This window comes from Malaclemys terrapin, chromosome 5 (genome assembly GCF_027887155.1).
Source record: "Malaclemys terrapin pileata isolate rMalTer1 chromosome 5, rMalTer1.hap1, whole genome shotgun sequence".
NCBI lineage: Eukaryota > Metazoa > Chordata > Testudines > Emydidae > Malaclemys > Malaclemys terrapin.
In genome coordinates, this window is record NC_071509.1 from 138946789 (window position 1) to 138964671 (window position 17883).

The 17883-nt window shown below is 42.5% G+C and overlaps 1 protein-coding gene across 28 annotated transcripts in view; it reads right to left on the reverse strand.

The window, feature by feature from the left end:
* ADGRL3 (adhesion G protein-coupled receptor L3) overlaps window positions 1-17883 on the reverse strand; it is an 802265-nt gene that overhangs the window by 142768 nt on the left and 641614 nt on the right. For 26 of the 28 annotated variants that reach the window (XM_054030154.1, XM_054030153.1, XM_054030156.1 and 23 more), the window contains 4 exons: window positions 14463-14646; window positions 12476-12598; window positions 7941-8149; window positions 7076-7252 (listed from right to left, as the gene is read on the reverse strand). In XM_054030154.1, the coding sequence (XP_053886129.1) occupies window positions 7076-7252; window positions 7941-8149; window positions 12476-12598; window positions 14463-14646 (693 nt within the window). The remainder of the gene's footprint in view (window positions 1-7075; window positions 7253-7940; window positions 8150-12475; window positions 12599-14462; window positions 14647-17883) is intronic. The other 2 variants (XM_054030129.1, XM_054030147.1) reach the window with 1 other exon arrangement.

Genomic DNA, 17883 nt, shown 5'->3' on the forward strand with positions numbered 1-17883 from the left:
CAGTCAGATAGAAATAAGAATAATAGTAACAAAGAAAAATTTTGGCTGAATATCTGGAAACCATATGATCTTTCAGACTGAACATCGGGTACCCATGAGAACTGTTATAAGGACTATATCTGGAGTGATTTAATGCTCAGGATATGCTATTGTATACAATTATGTCTTGACACTGTAGAGATAGATTACATGACAATTTCAGTTTTTCCAGACACAATTTCTGTGCTTCCATGAAAATTTAGTCAGGAGAGTAAGCTGTATTTTCTTAACAATAAGGGTTGAGTAATTTTCCCAAGGGAAGCTAGACAAATCACCCCACAATATTCTGTAAGTGACAATTCTTCACTGGCAAAGGGATGTAATGGATTACTGAATATGTCTCTTACATCTCTTAATTTGCTGATTCCATTAAGTTCCCTGGTTCCTGTTCTTGACACACACTCAAATAGTCTTTTATTTTTCATTTAAAAAACCCAGTGAAGACAAGCTGATTTAATAACTTTTCTGCTTAATTGAAACACTCCTTGTTTAACACATTTTTGAATAAGTCAGCATAATAAAACTCTTCTGCAGAGACTTAACCGTTTCGCAGGTGCAAAATCCCTTTGCCCGACTCAATGTACAATACAGCAGCTTCAGAATTTAGCTCTGATATTTTAACATGTTCTAGACCCTGGCATAATTCTGCTTTTTGATACTGCCCATCAACCCCACTAATGTTAATGTATGTCTGACTGAGGGATGAGTTTAGCCTGTTCTTTAGATCCAAAATTCAGAGATTGGTTTTAGGCAATAGACCCATACGTTCCATTTAGACTTTATAAATGTTTGTTCATTTCTCTCCTCAACTCTCCACGTTCCTTGACTTCCAAAATAATTGATGATGATGTAATTTATGTGTAGCACAGTATAACATTTTAAAGCTTCAGATTAATTGCTGCACTTAAAGCATCTTGTTGGAATAGCGATTTGTAGAGCACAGTACACATTGCTGAGCAATATTTGTCTACCTTAAGCTACTCTTACTCACACAGTTGGGTCTTTTTTAATGGATTTTCCCACTAGCATTTAACTAGTTTTTTGGGTTGCGTATTTTTCCCATGGTACATTTAAGATGCATCTGCTATGGTCATTATGATGCAAAGTACTTGCTTTTATGAAAATCAGCTTGTAAATTTTGAAAGATAATTCTGTAGCTGTTACACAGATAGAATGGCTTATGTCCTTTAACCATGTGCTTTTTTCCAGGGCGTAAGAACTACTGTAGTCTTATTGCATTTAAGGGTCATAATAACACCTTACAGATTCATGCATTTGCTTGCAATAATTTTTGTATAAAACCATCCAAAGTTATTTGTAATCTGACAGAAAGGTGTTTGATTTATTTGGAAATCTGAAGGCATCTAAACGAGAAATGAAAATTTTAATTTTCAATGGTACATGCTCTGAAAGACAGGAAATATTGCGGTTCCATAAGGTAGACTGCATGCTGCATTATGTAGATGGAGAGTACAATAGTTAGATAACCAGGGATGGCAAACATCATTTTTATACCTGACAAAGATATTATGAATCAGTGGAAGAGCTCTGAGTAACAGCAGGCAATGTAATCCACAGATAGGATACTAGATTGGAACACAAGAGACTCTATTCCTGTTCGGCCACTAATGTGCAGAGTGTCTCTGTCTCCCCTCCCAACATGGCCCTGTCTTGTCTCTTTAGACTGTATGCTCTTTGAGACCTGGCCTGTCATTTATTATCTTTGTACAGCACCTAGCACAAAGGGGCCCTGATCTCTCAGTGATACTACCATATAAATGATCATTCATAACTAGTACATCATTTTGTACTTCTTTGCAGAGACACCACAATATTTTCAACTCTTATGTGACATGGGTTTTCTTTGAATTACAGCATGCATTTCTGGAATAGCCTGTGAATTTCCATTCACACCATGACTTGTAAGTGCAATTGCCGTGGGGGACTGCCTGCCATGCCTGTCAAAAGATATCCTGCTGGGAATGAAGTCAGCTTGTGTGATTATCCTTACTCCATGTATTATGTTCCAGAGGCCTGGAGGAGATGGCCTAGCACCTAGTTATTCCTTAGTATTATGTATGGGAGAAAGGGCACCCAACTCAGTGCCTTTTAAATTGAGGGGGCATCTGGGGAGACTCTACTGTTTCCAGAGTCCCAGGATCTTGGAAAGTCATGTAAACTTGGCAGGGAGCCCATTGAATTTGATGAATAAAGCCAGCTCCAGGCTCAACTAACTTTAATAGGCAGATAGCATCTTTAAAAAAAATCTTTCTTCTTAATTGAGTAGAGTCCTGTTAAGCCTGGAATTGATCCCATCAACTCCCAGTCTTAAGACACACAGATAAATCACAGCTCTAATGGTCAGCCATTGATATTTGTTTTTTCTTAAGACACAGACATATAGCTATTACTGAGTAGAGAAGCAGAAGGCTATCAATCATTCGCTGAATGCATCAGAGTCCCTACCTCTCTCCCCCACCCCCCATATGCTAATAATTAAACCACAGCCCATAACTCATGGAATGTCCGCAGAATTCTCCCTTAGAGGAACACACAGCATTACCATCTTACTGGGGAGGGAGCTAATTCATGGCCGGAAGTGACAGTTGTCAAATTGTAGTGCTGTCGACTTTAAATTAAGAAGAGGGGCTCAGGTGTCTGTTCCCCGTGATACGCTGTATTCTCTGTCATTAGGTAGGATATTTCAGGTAGCCAGGTGAGGATATAAGGAGATGTTGATGGTATATTGAAAACTGTAAAAATTATAAGCTGCTAATTCAAATCCTAAGGAGTTTCCTGGTCCTGCTTGCAGGGTAGGAGGCTCTCCAGGGACGTGTGGAATCAGAGGAGTCAGTTTGTCTAAGGCCAGCCTAGAGTAAGGTAGAGTAAGTTGTCTCTTTTGTTTTTTAGAGAGCAGCCTGCATTGTCTCTCTCTGGTTTGAGGTTCTTGTGGGTTAACATTCTAAATTCTAAGAAATGAAGCAGTGTTACCTTCCAGCAAGTGCATTTTGGTTTTAATCTGACTTTTCTCTGTGTGTGCCATGAACATAACACCTGCCAACCCTAGTGTTCCTCCATAAGGATCAGGCTGAATCTCTGTGCTTCCAGGAGATCTGGGACCTCACTCATCCTATTACCCCAAGCGCATGTAGTGGGGAAGGGGAGCCACATCTCTCCCCAATGTCCTGGGCCACGGTATGGGGAGTAAGCAGCATACAAGGGTACTCGCAGCAGTGTGCGCGCTCTCCGTGAACATTCTGCTGCCCCGAGGCAATGCTTCTCCGGACCACTCCCTTATTAGAGGCTGTGCCTTAAAGGCACAGGGTAGCCAGATGGAATCTGGTTTCCCTTCTGATTCACATGATGTGCAGGTGGAGGAGAACACCTGTTAACAACAGCCCAAGTGCTATGCTGAAAACAGAGACCTTTGTTACCTGACTGGCACTTGGAACCCCTAAGTCCATGCTTCTTGGACAGACACAACAGCAAATGCTGTCTCCTTTACTTTAACATCTCTCCTGAAGGACCATGCTCTGAAAAGGTATTCATTGCCCACAAAATTATTCTGCACCAAACGCTCCCTTGTATTTTATCCTGCATCCTATTTAACATACTGGGCTTACTTCTCTGGACTCACGTGAAGCCATCAGACCAATTCCCCTCCACACTGCAGGCTAAACGTAGACTATAATGAGCTATGAACCAGAGAGATGCCAGCAAGCGGCCCTTCTAGGTTACAGTCAACAAAACAGAGCTGACTTTACCATGGCAGCAGCGGTGTTTTGGCAATAGCCAAATAAAAAATGAACATGACACTACAGCCATGAAAACAGACTAGTTAACATATGAGAGAGACTAACATGATGTGAATCAGTCTAAGGAGTGTTGCCTAGTGGATAGGGCACCAGACTGGAACTCAGGAGATCTGGATTCTATTCCCAACTTGGCCACTGGCTTGCTGGGTGATTTTGCGCAAATCACTTGCACTCTCTGTGCCTCAGTTTCCCTGTCTGCAACATGTGGATAATGCTACAGACCTCCTTTGTAAAACAGTTTGAGATCTATTGAAGAAAAGCTCTACATAAGAGCGAGGTATTATTATCTAAGGCTCCATTATACTTATATGGGCCCATTATTGGGGTACTTGAGCCCCTTAGCATCTTTAATGTATTTACCCTCATAACACCCCTGTGAAGTAATGATCCCTATGTTACAGATGAGGAATAGAGAGACAGAATGGGGAAGGGATTTGCCCGTGGCCACATGGGACGTCTGTGCAGAGCAAGGACCTGAACTCCAGTCTCATGGTCCCATACTAGTGCCCTAATCACTGAGGCATCCTTCTTCCTCAATTAAACTCTAGTAGGATTCATTTTCGTTGTATGCCTGGCATACTTTATCAGCTCCTGAGGGCCTTACTCTGTTTTTATTTCACCCTTCTCATTATTCAGTGAGAGCTGCCCTAGTGAAGACTGAGTAAAAGCTGAACATAGTCCTCAGAACCAATCCCTTTGTTAGCTGGCTTATTTGGTGTCGGCTATGTACCATACAATAACCAACTTATAGAGCTCCATTGAAATCTTTATTAGGAATAGGGCTGGACTCTGCACTTAGCAACAGCATGTCAAGGGGCAGAAAAAGTCTAAAATGCTTTTTCCCCCTCAACCCTCCTGATTTTGTTGCAAGCTGTTAGTTGCTGTCCAGATCCCCATCCAAATTACCCACATTTCTCAGACGCAACCTCATTCCTCAGTGACACTGCATATTTTTCATCTCCGGACAGGTGACAGCCAGACAAACACACACGCTTTTGGTAAATCCAAACAATTCCGGACAGTCTACAAAAAAACTAAGCTTGATCAGCAGAACTGCGTTCATTTGTAAAACATTTGTATTGAATATTCGCTTCTTCAAGCTAAAAACAGACCTTCGATTTGTCTTTAGCTGGCCAATCCCAGGCAGTCACTGAAGTCACGTAAAGCCAAATTCTGCTCTTCATTGCATAGCAGCAAGTCCCATGGAAGCCAATGGGAACTTTATCCGTGTAACTGGCAGCATTCTCTCCCCCTTTATCCTCAACCTATCCAGCTCTGCCCAGTTGCACCCTGTCGCAACAAGTGTGCTACATGACTGTTAAAAGAGCTGCCGGTTCCTTGTTTCAATTTTGCATCGCTTCTGTCATTCAGAAGAGAGCCTTAATGCATATTTGAATGCAGTGCTTTTAAATTCTCTTTAGAAAAATCATAAAAACAAAAGCAGACAAAGGAGCAATGTTGGAAAAATATTCAGAAGTTCCTTGGATACCATAACAGCATTTGCGGTTACATCTCCGTAGTTACAGCAGCAGCTCTGAACTGCTCTGAGTTATCTGACTCTCTTCGTAGAGTTTGTATGGAAGATGCTGTATGCAAAACAGAGCCCTAGCCCTGCAACTGGATCTGTGTAGACAGAACCCGGCATTCATGCGGAGCTCCACTGAAGCCAATGGGACTCCCTATATACCTAATTGCAGAAACAGGGCCTAATATGCTCAATACAAAATAGCATTGCAATGATTAGTTAATATAAAAGATACCACCATTGAAAAAAAGAGAAAAAAAAAACAACACCAATGTCATTGTTTGATGTGACAAACTCCTTAAGACCCAATACAATGTCAATGCCGTCATTATGATTCATACATTACATTGGCAACACACCGGATCCATTAGTCACTTGGACAGTATTCAGTATCAGAGGAACCGGTGCCATTCGATCGTAACATTATCACTATGGGCTGGTGGCTCAATACTACTGTTGTGAAAAGTAGCTACTGCACATGCACTGCAGCAGACTTGAAAATGAAGCTGTATTGTTCAATACAGGCCTACTAAATGCATCATTGTCCTGCCTATAGCTTGCAGAATGTATGTGTTTAAAAAAATACGAGCAAATGTTTAGTCACAAGAAGCAAAACAAAGACCAAAACTGGATTTTTCTCTAAAATGATCTTTGAACCTTGATTCATTTATCCATATAGAGAGAGACTAAAATGAGGTACTCCCTTTTAAAGAATAGTAATTAAACTGGGCTAATAACTTGTTTTACCAGCTCAGCTACAATGTTAGAAAAAGCACACCTAGTCCTTCTCTCCAGAGTACCCATCTCCAGTACAGATAGGCAAACCTTTCAGATAATGTAAGAACCAACTCAACCTTTCGCCTGTGCGTGCATCAAACCTAAGCGGACGTCTCCACCTTACAAGCCGTGAGCACACTGAGGAGCAGTTAGTGACACAGGTAGTTCTACCATCAACGGGACGATTCACGTGAGTAAAAGTCCTATTGGCGTGAGTAAGGGTTACGCCATACGGCTCAAAGCAAGTGACTCCACTGAAGTCAATGGGGCTAACCGTGGACCACCTGGCCCTAACAGGAGTGTGCCATGTGGCAAGGAGGGTGAAAGGAACTTCCCCTTCCTTGCGCAGCCTGAAACAGAGGCAGGCAGAATTCCAAGCAGTGACTTACTGGTGCACCCAGGCTGGCACCGGGCAAGGGAGAGAGGCATAGTTCTACCCCGAGGTGCTGACTGGCTGCATAGGGGGCAGTAAGCCACACACCCCAAAGAGCGTTGTCAGCATCACAGGGATCTTTAGGATCCAGGAAGCCCCAGCAAGGCAGATCCCTCCTGCTACTCCCCACCAGCCACACTGCTGAGCTGGGTCTCCAGGGCACAGTCAGACCCCCACATGAGCAAAGACTGCAGCATCGAGCTCTCTGTCATCATGGGTTTGGATGCAGCACCCATAGCCAGCCTTTTGAAGTTCACTGCTCCCTGTTCTTCATCTCATTTGGCAGCTGGTCACACTATGGGCCAGCCACAGCCCTGGGATACTTGTGCTGAAGTTAATCGGCGTGACATACAAACAACCCGGGCAGAGTGACAGGTTCGGTGATTGGAATCGCCTTCAGACAGCGACCTCACCGAATGTTTCTCTCTTCCCAGCAACAAAGCAATATTGTATTAATCACGCAGCTTCGAGATTTCCAGTGCCTACCTTGACTTCCACATGTGCCATCAAGACTGCAAAGTTGGTGAGGTGATTACAGGAACATGTGGTGTGCGTCTTGTTTGTGGTCAGGAGCCGACACCCCTGTTTCGACCAATACCCTGTCATTGTGTGTTTTGAATAGTTCCAGAATGAACAGTTAGGGTTGAAAATTTCTTCTGACTGCTGCAGAAAGAAATGAATAAATGCAATAAAAATTCTAATGGCTTCTGAGATTTCTAAATGCACTCTCTTTCCCCAGAGTTTGTAACTCTTACCCTTTCATTTCATATAAACAATCAGCAACAGCTTATATGTCAAGTATTGTACATGCCAGAGAAAGTTAGATTGTTGCTGCTCTCTTTGTTACTGCCAACTTAGTTCTTTGTTCTTGATTAATTTCAACCACAGACTAAATTTAACTCTTCAGAACCAGATTGCTTCATTTGCATTGCAGAGCAGAGAAATTAATTTCTTTAAGCAATCAACTTTTGCAATTACAGTACTTGGCTAATGGAGGGCTAACTGTCCTCTTTCACTGAAATCCTGTTCCCTCTAATATCCCCTGCCACCATGATAAAATAATATTTTGGACCATTTTAATATATTGGTAGCTTTTAATTATGGAGTGACATGAGTTAGCAATTGAATGATGGGGCTTCTACACAATGGAGACTCTGATTAGTACAATGTAAAAGAGACATTATCTATAAAACATTAGGCACAAAGTAACAAACACATAATTCAAAATTTAATCCAAGGCTACTGAGTGCTTCAGGTGGCCAAACTTGGGAACTTTTGCTGCATTAGCTTTAGAAATAAAATTAAAATCTCTTTAAATGTGTGGTTTCCTGATGCCCCCACGCTCCCGTACCTTGATGTGTTTGACTGTAAACACCACAGGATCAGCTAGATAAACCTTATTGCTGAACTCTTTGTTTATTGCTGCTGTAATGACAGGGGAGTTGACTATGACGGAGTGATTGGTTGACATGGCCTCTGTTCCCAACTTCATGCTGGCGTTCTCCGTGGAGAGATAGTGACCCAGGTTGTTATACAGCACAAAAGCCACCCTGATTTCACCTACAAAGTGCAGAGAGGAGTTAGAGATCAGACCAGTCCAGCCCAAAAGTTGTGTTAGAGATAACAACTGTCCCTTCCAAGCAAAGCGTTCGGTTAGCTATGACTTCCTCCATCTTGTCTACTCTGCCGAAACAAAGAGCTGGGTGTGTGCACTTTGGGAACAGTCCAGCCTGTGTTGCTAAAGAGATAATGTATCATTGGCTCGCTCTGTGAATGCAACAGAAGTCAGGAGTTAAAAGCATTGAGGCCTGGCACAGAAAACTCAACTCCCACTGTCACTGCAAATACCAGAACTCCACGTGGCCCATCAAGTTGTCCAAGGATGGGGAGAGCTGCTTATCCTATACTTCTCTCTGTGAGCAAGTGGGCAGGAAGAAGCTGAAGGGAGATGGGGAATTGGGAGGGACTGCAGCTTATGGGACACGTGGGAATAACCTGCTCCATGGAAAAGAGGTGAAGTAGCTTACTCCTCTCATAGCAAGAAGGAGCAGTGAGGAGTTGGGTGTCTAGAAATGATCCTTTGTTGTCTGCTCTGCTCCTTGGGCAGTGCCACTTTCATCCTTGGGACACACTGTAAAGTGACAATCACAGAGAGCAACTTGTTGAACAACCTAACAGTATTTCCATTCAAGACTGTAGGGTGAGGGACAAGGGGGGGGCGGGAGTGGGTCAGAAATTACCCATAAACAATCAGCAACAAAAGAGAAACATTGTGAAATGTTAGTTATAACTAAATACATTTTTTCAACAGGTTTTCTCCCTTTCCATTTAATTCCATTGCTAGAGTTATTCCATAAAACCCACACTACCAGCAAATTGGTTTCTAACTGAAGCAATCCTCTTTATTGCTTTTTTGGCCCATCATTGCAAAGATCTTAAAATAAGGAAGGCAGTGAGTTAGTTTTCCTTTATAATTATTAGTATTATTTTAAAAAAAAGTCTTTCCACTACTGGATTGGGCAGCTATGACGGTACATTTCCTAGCTTGCGGGATTTCAAGGCAGACTATCACAATACCCTAATAATGTGAGGATGGCAATTGCCAAGGGGAACAAAGTCTGATTGACGACTTGAGGGGAAATTCCCCAGTGGGACAATACTGCCTAGCACTTCTACAGCATTTTTCACCAGTAGATCTCCAAGCACCTCACAAAGTAGGTCAGTATCATTCTTCACATTTTAAAGGTCGGGAAGAGCCAAGACTAAAATCCAGGTGCCCTACGCCCCCGACCAGTGATCTGTCCACTAGGCCATGCAGTAACAACAACGAGGTCAATGTATTTGCACCTGATTGTGCCAGAGGAGAAGGTAGGTAGCCCTGAAATGGCAATACAATATGGTGATCTTATTTGAAGATTATTTTCTGTAACTAAAGTAAACTTTACAAAAATTGAAATGCCCCTTCTATATTAATTGTCTAGTGATTTTTCCAATGTCCTGTGTTCTGGGGAGACTTCAGGGTGAACAGAAGTGCCTAAATATGAGAGATTGATATTACTGCTTCCAAATTTATTTCATAGCTTTAGGCCAGATCCTCAGCTGGGGTAAACTGAGGCAGTTCCCCTGACAACAACAGAACTATATCGATTGACACCAGATAAGGATCTGGTCTTTTGGTGAATCCTTTGTTACCACTTCCAAAGTGGAGCTAACAACGGCAGACAGAATTCGGATATATCTGCCACATAGGGTAAATCAGCTGGTGGTATCAACGACCCTTCTCAACAGTGATCACTGTCTTCCCAACAGCAAAGCCCACTGCCATTTTGACTTTTTGGAGCTACTCCTGTCTGCCAGCGGGAAAAATGCCAAGTTGTTTAAAGAGAAAATCTGGTCTAGTGAAAGAATAGAAAATGTTATCACAGTCCTGGGCTGTAACATCTGAGTCCAAGTCTATTCTGATCATCAGACTTAGCAGCATGTAATGCGGATTTCTCCTCTGTCTTCCAAAGCTTTTATAAAGAGTTTCTCTTTCCCTACAGATTTCTAAAGTCCAACCACACATGGTGAAATACTAGCCCCACTGAAGTCCATTGAAGTTCGGCCATTGACTTCAATAAGCCCAGGATTTCACCCAATTAAATATTCTCTTTTCATCCTGCAATTTCGGGGATAAATCCAGATGCCACTGAAGTGGCAAAACTCCCATTGATCTCTGCAAGACCAAGGCTCAGCGTCTTCAGGATTCTTAATAGTTTAACCTCGCTTACCTAGCTTTATATTATCCTATTGCTTTATATTTTGCCTAGTTTGCAATGATCAAAGTACTGCCGCATTTACAAACACACACGCAGGCTAATGTTTAAAAGCAACCCCCACAGAATACACACTCATTACAGAACAATAAAATAAATGAGCAGAGTCTTTACTTTAATGGATCTCATAAACAGAAATTTGTCAAGCCCCATAGTACAAACAGAGCCTGGCACTTCACGGTTTGGGCTACAGTGGATCTATACAGATAGATCCACAAATGTTTCTGCTCAAATGACTGAACTAGAAATGAATGACTTGGCAGCTTCAAGACCGTTCCCATCTAACATCATCTTTAATTTATAGCATATCAAGAGGCTCGTAAGCTTTAGAGATCGAGACACTGAGGATTTAGATTCAGAACTTTTTTGGTGTGTTGGCTTTTCGTGTGGTTATCGTTTACTGGGATTCCCTCACCCCTCGCCATCTTTCAAATATTAGTACAGTGCAGTACTTCAAAACAGTTTTTCAAATACGTCTTTTATCGTATGTACGTTTCTCACCATAGGCAACATTTTCCAACGAACCTCTGAGGCTCAGTTTCATTCCCCATTGGCCCACTTGCAGCGTGATTTACGAAACCAGGGCACATTTACAGAGCCTTGACACTTGCAAAGATTGACAGTCACTTGGCAGTAAGAGAGATTTCCAATCAGCTGATTTAGCATGCAGTCAAGGGCATGGGATAGTTAATTAATATTAAACATGTCTGGTGCACCACAGGTTTTATAGATGCTCAAAAGTAAAAAAGAAATAAATAAAATTGACTATTTTAGAAGCTCCAGTCAAAGGAATGGAAAAGATCTGTAAGGTATTAGGACATCACAGAGTTGGGAAGAAAATGTAGTTACTATTTTAACATTAATCCATATGCACTAAAGCAAGATTTACAAGGCACCTTATGGAAGAACTCCAAATGACTGATTATCAATATACCCACGCAAGTGCAGTGCTACTAGACAGGCTTGATCAGTTTTGTGCATGAGGCACTCCTGTTTCTCCTGCAGCACAGGATTGCTGGCATTGCTTCTAAGCAGGGGAAACAAATCTGAGGGCTGCAGAATGAATCACTAGATCTCTGCATGCAATTCAAACACACAGATGTAGTGTTGAGTCTCTGGTGATGTGGTAAGGCCTGACTGGCCGCTAAGGGTACGTCTGTATGGCAAGTAGCAACTCACAGCAATGACTCTCAGAGCCTGGGTCTACAGACTCGAGTCCTACAGTGCTAAAAATGGCTATGTGTCTGTTCCGGCTCAGGGTCTGAGGGCAAGGGGTGGGCTTAACACCTAAGCTCTTGTCTGAGTGTCAGCACAGTTATTTTTAGCGCCATATAGTATGAGCCTCACAAGCTGGAGTTTGTAGACCCGGGCTCTGAGACTTGGTGCTGCTTCCTATGTGCATGTACCCTCAGAAAAAATGGATCTGGATTTGTAGGCTTCTTGCCTTCCTCAGATAGAGCCAGGAGAGAAAGGGGATTTAAAAATGTGCATCTCAGCAAAGTAAGTTAAGGTCACACTTCATATCAAGGGTATATTCATGAAGGGTTTATATAGAGTTAACAAATGCTTAATAGATATTGTAATAAACAGTTAATCACTTGTTATAGAATCCAACAGGTCAATAGGTTACGTATTACTGTTGCGAGTATAGTTTATTTATTTGTATTATCAGAATGCCTAAAGTCCTAGTCATGGACCAGGGACTGTACAAACGCAGAACAAAAAGAGTTTGCTATAGCTCTACTTACACTACAAGCTCTTTGGAGCAGGGACTGTCTTTTTGACCTGAGTTTGTACAGCACCTAGCACCATGCAGTCTTGGTCCATGACTAGGGCTCCTAGGTGCTACTGCAATCAATCATCATCAATAACACCTTTTACTGATACTATAACTATCTATAATACCTTCAACAGATGTGCTTATAACGACTACAACATCTACGGCTCATGTTTGCAACATGCTTATAACCGTTATTCATTACTTATTCTATACTTTACAGGCTACTTTTAAAGGTAACCCATTGGTGACCCAAATCAAAAGGTGTGAAAGGCCTCAAAATTCAGCACCCACCATTGCGACCATTTTGTTTCAATGTATTTGCTGACAGCTGGATGGCGCTTCCGTGGCCCAAGTTCTGTGGAAATTTCAGGTCTTCCAAATTCCCATCTGTGCTTAGCCTTGCAACTTCCAGTTCTGTTAGCAAGAGAGAAGTGAGCTACTGAATTGTAACACAGAGGGGGAAAAGTCACTATTTCAAAATAATGATATACAGCTAAGTTACAAAACTGTTTTCCAAAGAAAATGCAAACACTAGAATCCACGTACAGTGTTTCATGCTAGACTCTGCCTTGGACTGCTGCTTATTTCTTCCCCGAAGAAGGTTTAAACATAATTTTAAAAAAATAGCAAATAAAATGTAGTCTCTGTAGTAGACAAAGACAACCAGTTCATGTAAACAAGCACCCAAGAATATTAAAGACAACAATTAACATGAACATCTGAAAGTGTTGGTAGTTTGCCACTGGCTCTTGGTACATTCTGTAGATTTTATCGACACTCGGCATCTGCATTCAAAGAAATGAAAAGAAAGGCTGTTCTCATTTTACGTGAGCACTGCTGGAGGCCTGGCATTGTCCATCTCACTTGTTTTTTAATTAAAAACAACCCTCAGTTAAATAAAGACAAAAACTTGAATTCAATTGACTATATTTGTATTAAGTAAGATTAAGGACCATCTCCTTGTCAGCTGGTGCTCTTGCTGATATAACAGATGCAGATTATGGCTGGGATTTCCAAAAGAGAGGGATGTAAGTGTCCAAGTCCCACTGAAATGCAATGGGAGTTGGGTGCCTAACTCCATTAGGCTCTTTTGAAAAACGTAGTCCGTGTTCTTTAGGGCAGGTCCGTCTCTTTGTTATGTTTGTACATATGTTTGTACAGTGGGCCCCAGTGAAACACAAGTAATAGATAAATCATAATACACCTAACTACACACATGTAGACTCAGCAAAAGCACTTATAAAGTATTTTGCCCCCACAGAATAGGGTGACTAGGACTCAAAACCTGCAATTCTTACTCAGACTTTAGTCAGCCAAATCTCTAAGATCCTAGGGAATGTCCTTTAATGTTATGCAGCCATCACAGAAGCCTAGCAAATAATGACTCATAACAATAAAGGGAGTTTTGTTTGGGAAGGACTTGAGGCTTTGGCTGTAAAGAGGGGTTCTGTACCCGCTGAAATGTAATTTCTCCAGGGCAGTGCACTGAATCAGCAACTTTCATTCTGTTTCACTATAAATCACTAGATAAGAGTTACTCTCAATGGAGTCTGGTTATACCAGAGTTCACTATCAATGGAGTCCTGCCATACCAGAGTTCACTATCAATGGAGACCCGCCATACTAGGGTTCACTCTCAATGGAGTCTGGTTATACCAGAGTTCACTATCAATGGAATCCAGCTATACCAGAGTTCACTATCAATGGGTTTCATTGCCGAATCTGTCCATCCAGCTATGGCTCTCCCACTGCTTACAAAACTGACATCTTTAAATCCTACTGGCTAAAAGGGAAGCCTTGTCTATGGGCCATCAATTCAGTTATACCACACACAAAAATTCAACTAATTTATTCATGGCTGGATCCCTCTGATAGGGCCAAATCTTGAGAAAATGCTGAGTGCCTGCAACTCCTAGATTTTACCATTAGTAAAGAGCTGGAGGGAAGAATCCACATTGCTGAAGGGAAGGTTTTGAAAGTCGCACCCAAGGGGAAGCAGACAACACCATACAACCCCCATGCTTTACTCCACAGTTGTTGGTGACAGAGGGACACTCAAACAGGAAAGGAAGAGTCATCTATTTAACACGTATGGAGAAAGAGAGGTTGAATTTAATTCAGATGAAGTGAGCTGTACTACATTAGAGCTAGAGGGTGAAATCCTGGTCCCCCATTGGCGTGAATGGGACCGGGGCTTCACCCAGGATTCCAAGCCTGTTTCCATCTCTCTTCCTCTCCCTGGCCACCTTTGGTGTTTCCAATAGCTCCGGTCACTTACGGATATTGTCAGTGTTCTCCCTGACAATGTCCGACTTCAGGAGGTTATCGGCCAGCACAAAGGCACTTTCCTCCACTGTGTCCAGCAACATGGTGGCTGCACGCAGCTGGTCACTCGCGGTCAGGTCTCTCCATGCGTTCAGAGCCTGCGGCTGCAGGAGGTTATTAACTGTCTCGACCATAGCCTGCAAAGAAGAAAAGCAGAGTGAGAAAGGGCTCCAGTGAATTTGCATGAGCTGTCAAGCTATCTACAAATTCATCCGACTAGGTAAGCAGAGTACTGTCCCATCTCCTCACCCCTGCGGGCAATCTACAGTAGAGATACCCATTATTTTTCCCTTTGGCCAGGGAATGTCAGCAAAAAGGTTCTTCTCATCAATAGCTCTGAATTCAGAGCAAGTGAGAATTTTTTTTCTCTGAACACACACAAAGGAAATCACGCATCCCTGTGAAGCAGGATGCTGGTAGTTACAGTGTCTCCTGGATCCAGAATTAAGACTTAGACCCAGGACAGCAAACAGATCTGTTCCTGATAAGGGGAGAGTTAGCTCCACAGCCCACATTGCTTATCCAACATGAAGAGTGTCTAATGCATACCAGGGCTACTGTTTCTAAAAACACACCATCACCACCACCTCTGTGCTGCTCTCTATTGTAAGGCGGCTAAATAGTGGGGCCATGGTACTATAATTCTCAGGTGTGCCTGCATCCAAAGGCACGGCAGGTGCTGTTAGAGGTTTACATAGGGCATCACATTTCAAATCTCTCCAGTCAGTAAACAGTCTTCACTGTAGTAACAACTTATACCCTTCCTGCCGTGTACATTGTGCCCTAGGTTGCAAAGTAAAACAGAGCCCTCCCATTGTGAACTTCCCAAGGATTAATCTGGATGCACGTTAGGCTGAAAACTAAACTGAGCAATTCTTGTGGTTCGTAAATTACAGTCCTCAGCCCCTATTGATTGTGAAGATTTCACTTGACTAAAAAGAGCAGCTCGGTTGCTAACCACGGCTAGCCCAAGGTGCATGTAGTTCGCATGTTTTTAAATGGGAACCAGCAGCGCACTGGTTAGCAAAATTCACTGCTTGTGGGGAGAAAAAAAAAAACAGCTCATGTTTTCTTCTGCTGGTTAGTGTTTTCATGGTTACTAGTTACTAGCTGCTAAAAAATCCTGCCTCATAATGAAACACCTCCACTGCCAATTAATACCAGCAACCAATTTGCCTTTTGAGATGAAGTTGCCTTTCTTGATGTTTTTCCATGTGCTGAAAGCCCTGGCATCAAACCCACATCTACTGCTATTCTGTGCGGCGAGGACAACCCTGTGTGACTTCGGCAATTTGCAGCCCCAAGGAGCTCACCACTCAGAGGTCTTTGCTGGGTCTTTTTTTTTTCCCACCTAGGTTTACAACATGACTTATCAAAGAGATATGGCACGGTCTTTTTTCTAGGAAGTGATCTAGAGCCCCGGTACTAAAATGACGTGACCAGAAGGATGTGGCAATAGAGGCCGGATTCACCACTGCCCTGCCCCTTCTGCAGTCATGTCCACCTGTGCAGAGGTAGGATAAAATACTACCTGATCAAGTGATATCCTTTCACATCCATTTTGCACTGGGACAAAAAAATAGACAATGCACGGCTATGGTGAATTGCTCCATACATGATTAGCTTGCAGTAAAGCCTAGGGAAAAGCAAAGACCTCAAGACGTTCCAGTCCTGGGGACTAAGCAGTTTTTATGATTATTATTTATTTATCATATCATGGCCCAGGACCCCACGGTGCTGGGAGCCTTACAAACAGAACAAAAAGACAGTCCCTGCCCCAAGGAGCTGACAATATAAGTGTAAGACAAGAGATAACAGACAGATACACAGAGAAGGGGGAGTACAAGGAAACAATGAGACACTACTGGTCAATATGATAGGCTGTGCTCTCAACACACCAGCTACCTAACTATTGTCAAAGTTGTTGTAGTGTTCACGGCGAAGGAGAGTTTTAAGGAGGGTTTTGAAGGAGGAGACATCCTAATGACACTTTTAATGAGATAATGCAATTATATTAATAACCACTTTGGGTCCATAGTGCATTCTGGTGTCACCAGTCACTATCATCAGCAGAGGATTAGTTGACACTTCAGAATTTTCTTTCACAGAACCCCATTATCCTGCACTGCCATTTAGAAAGTATATCACAGAAATCCATATTTCTCATTTCCCCTTGAGATTAATGGCTTGACTTTCAGAAATGCTGAGCACCCAGGACCTCCTCTTATAGTTGACTGAAGCTTTTGAACATCAGGCCAGAAACGTTCAAGAGACATTGTCCTATACCCCACTTACAAACGACGGTGAACCTCTTGTCCCATTGAAATCAATGGCGAAATTCTCGATTATTTTAATGGAGTCAGAATTACACCCATACTATCCAGACATGTTGATTTTCCAGCAGCAAAATCTATTTCTTGGTGTCAAGCATTTACATTCCAGGCCCTGAACCCAGCTTTTACAGTATGGATAGAAGTTCCAGAAGTTCAGCATTACACGGATACGAACAACGCAAAGATGTTCTTTGACTCTCTCAAAGCAGTCTACAGATAATCTACATCTGGCACAACGCTCCTGCAGTTGGCAGATGGCACAGCCCTCATCAAAGACAGGGAGGGAATTATAGAGATGGGTTGAACACTTCAATAGTCTACACATTAGGCCATCCAGGGTCGATCAGCGAGTCCTTGATCAGTTACCTGAGAAACCCATCAAAGAGGAACTTGACCTCCCTCCATCAGTTGAAGAAGTCATAAAAGCCATCAAACAATTGAACTCTGGCAGAGCGTCTGGAAAGGATGGTATTCCAGCAGAACTGTATAAAGTAGCGGGCCCCAAGGCCATCGAGGTGTTCCTTGACATCTTGAGTAGCATTTGGGAGGAAGAAGAAATGCCATAAGACTTTAAATATGCTATTATTGTATCACTGTTCAAAAACAAAGGCAGCAAAGCTGACTGTGCAAATTACAGAGGCATTTCTCTCCTCTGTACAGCAGGGAAAATATTAGCTTGTATTCTACTGAAAAGACTCGCTGAAAACATATGAAGAGAATCTGCCAGAAGCACAGTGTGGTTTCAGATCAGGTCGTAGTACTACGGACATGATTCTTGTAAGGCATGCCCAGGAAACATGTTTAGAGCAGAACATGGACCTGAAACAATGAAAGCAGTTTTCATTGACTTGACCAAAGCTTTTAATATGGTCAACAGAGAGGGTCTATGGGCTATTCTATATAAACTGGGCTGCCCAAGAAGGTTCATACAAATCATCCATCTGCTCCCTGACCCCATGCCAGTGCAAGTGCTCTCCAGTGGTGACTCTTCTGACACGATTAAAATTTCGAATGGAGTGAAGCACGGCAGCATACTCGCTC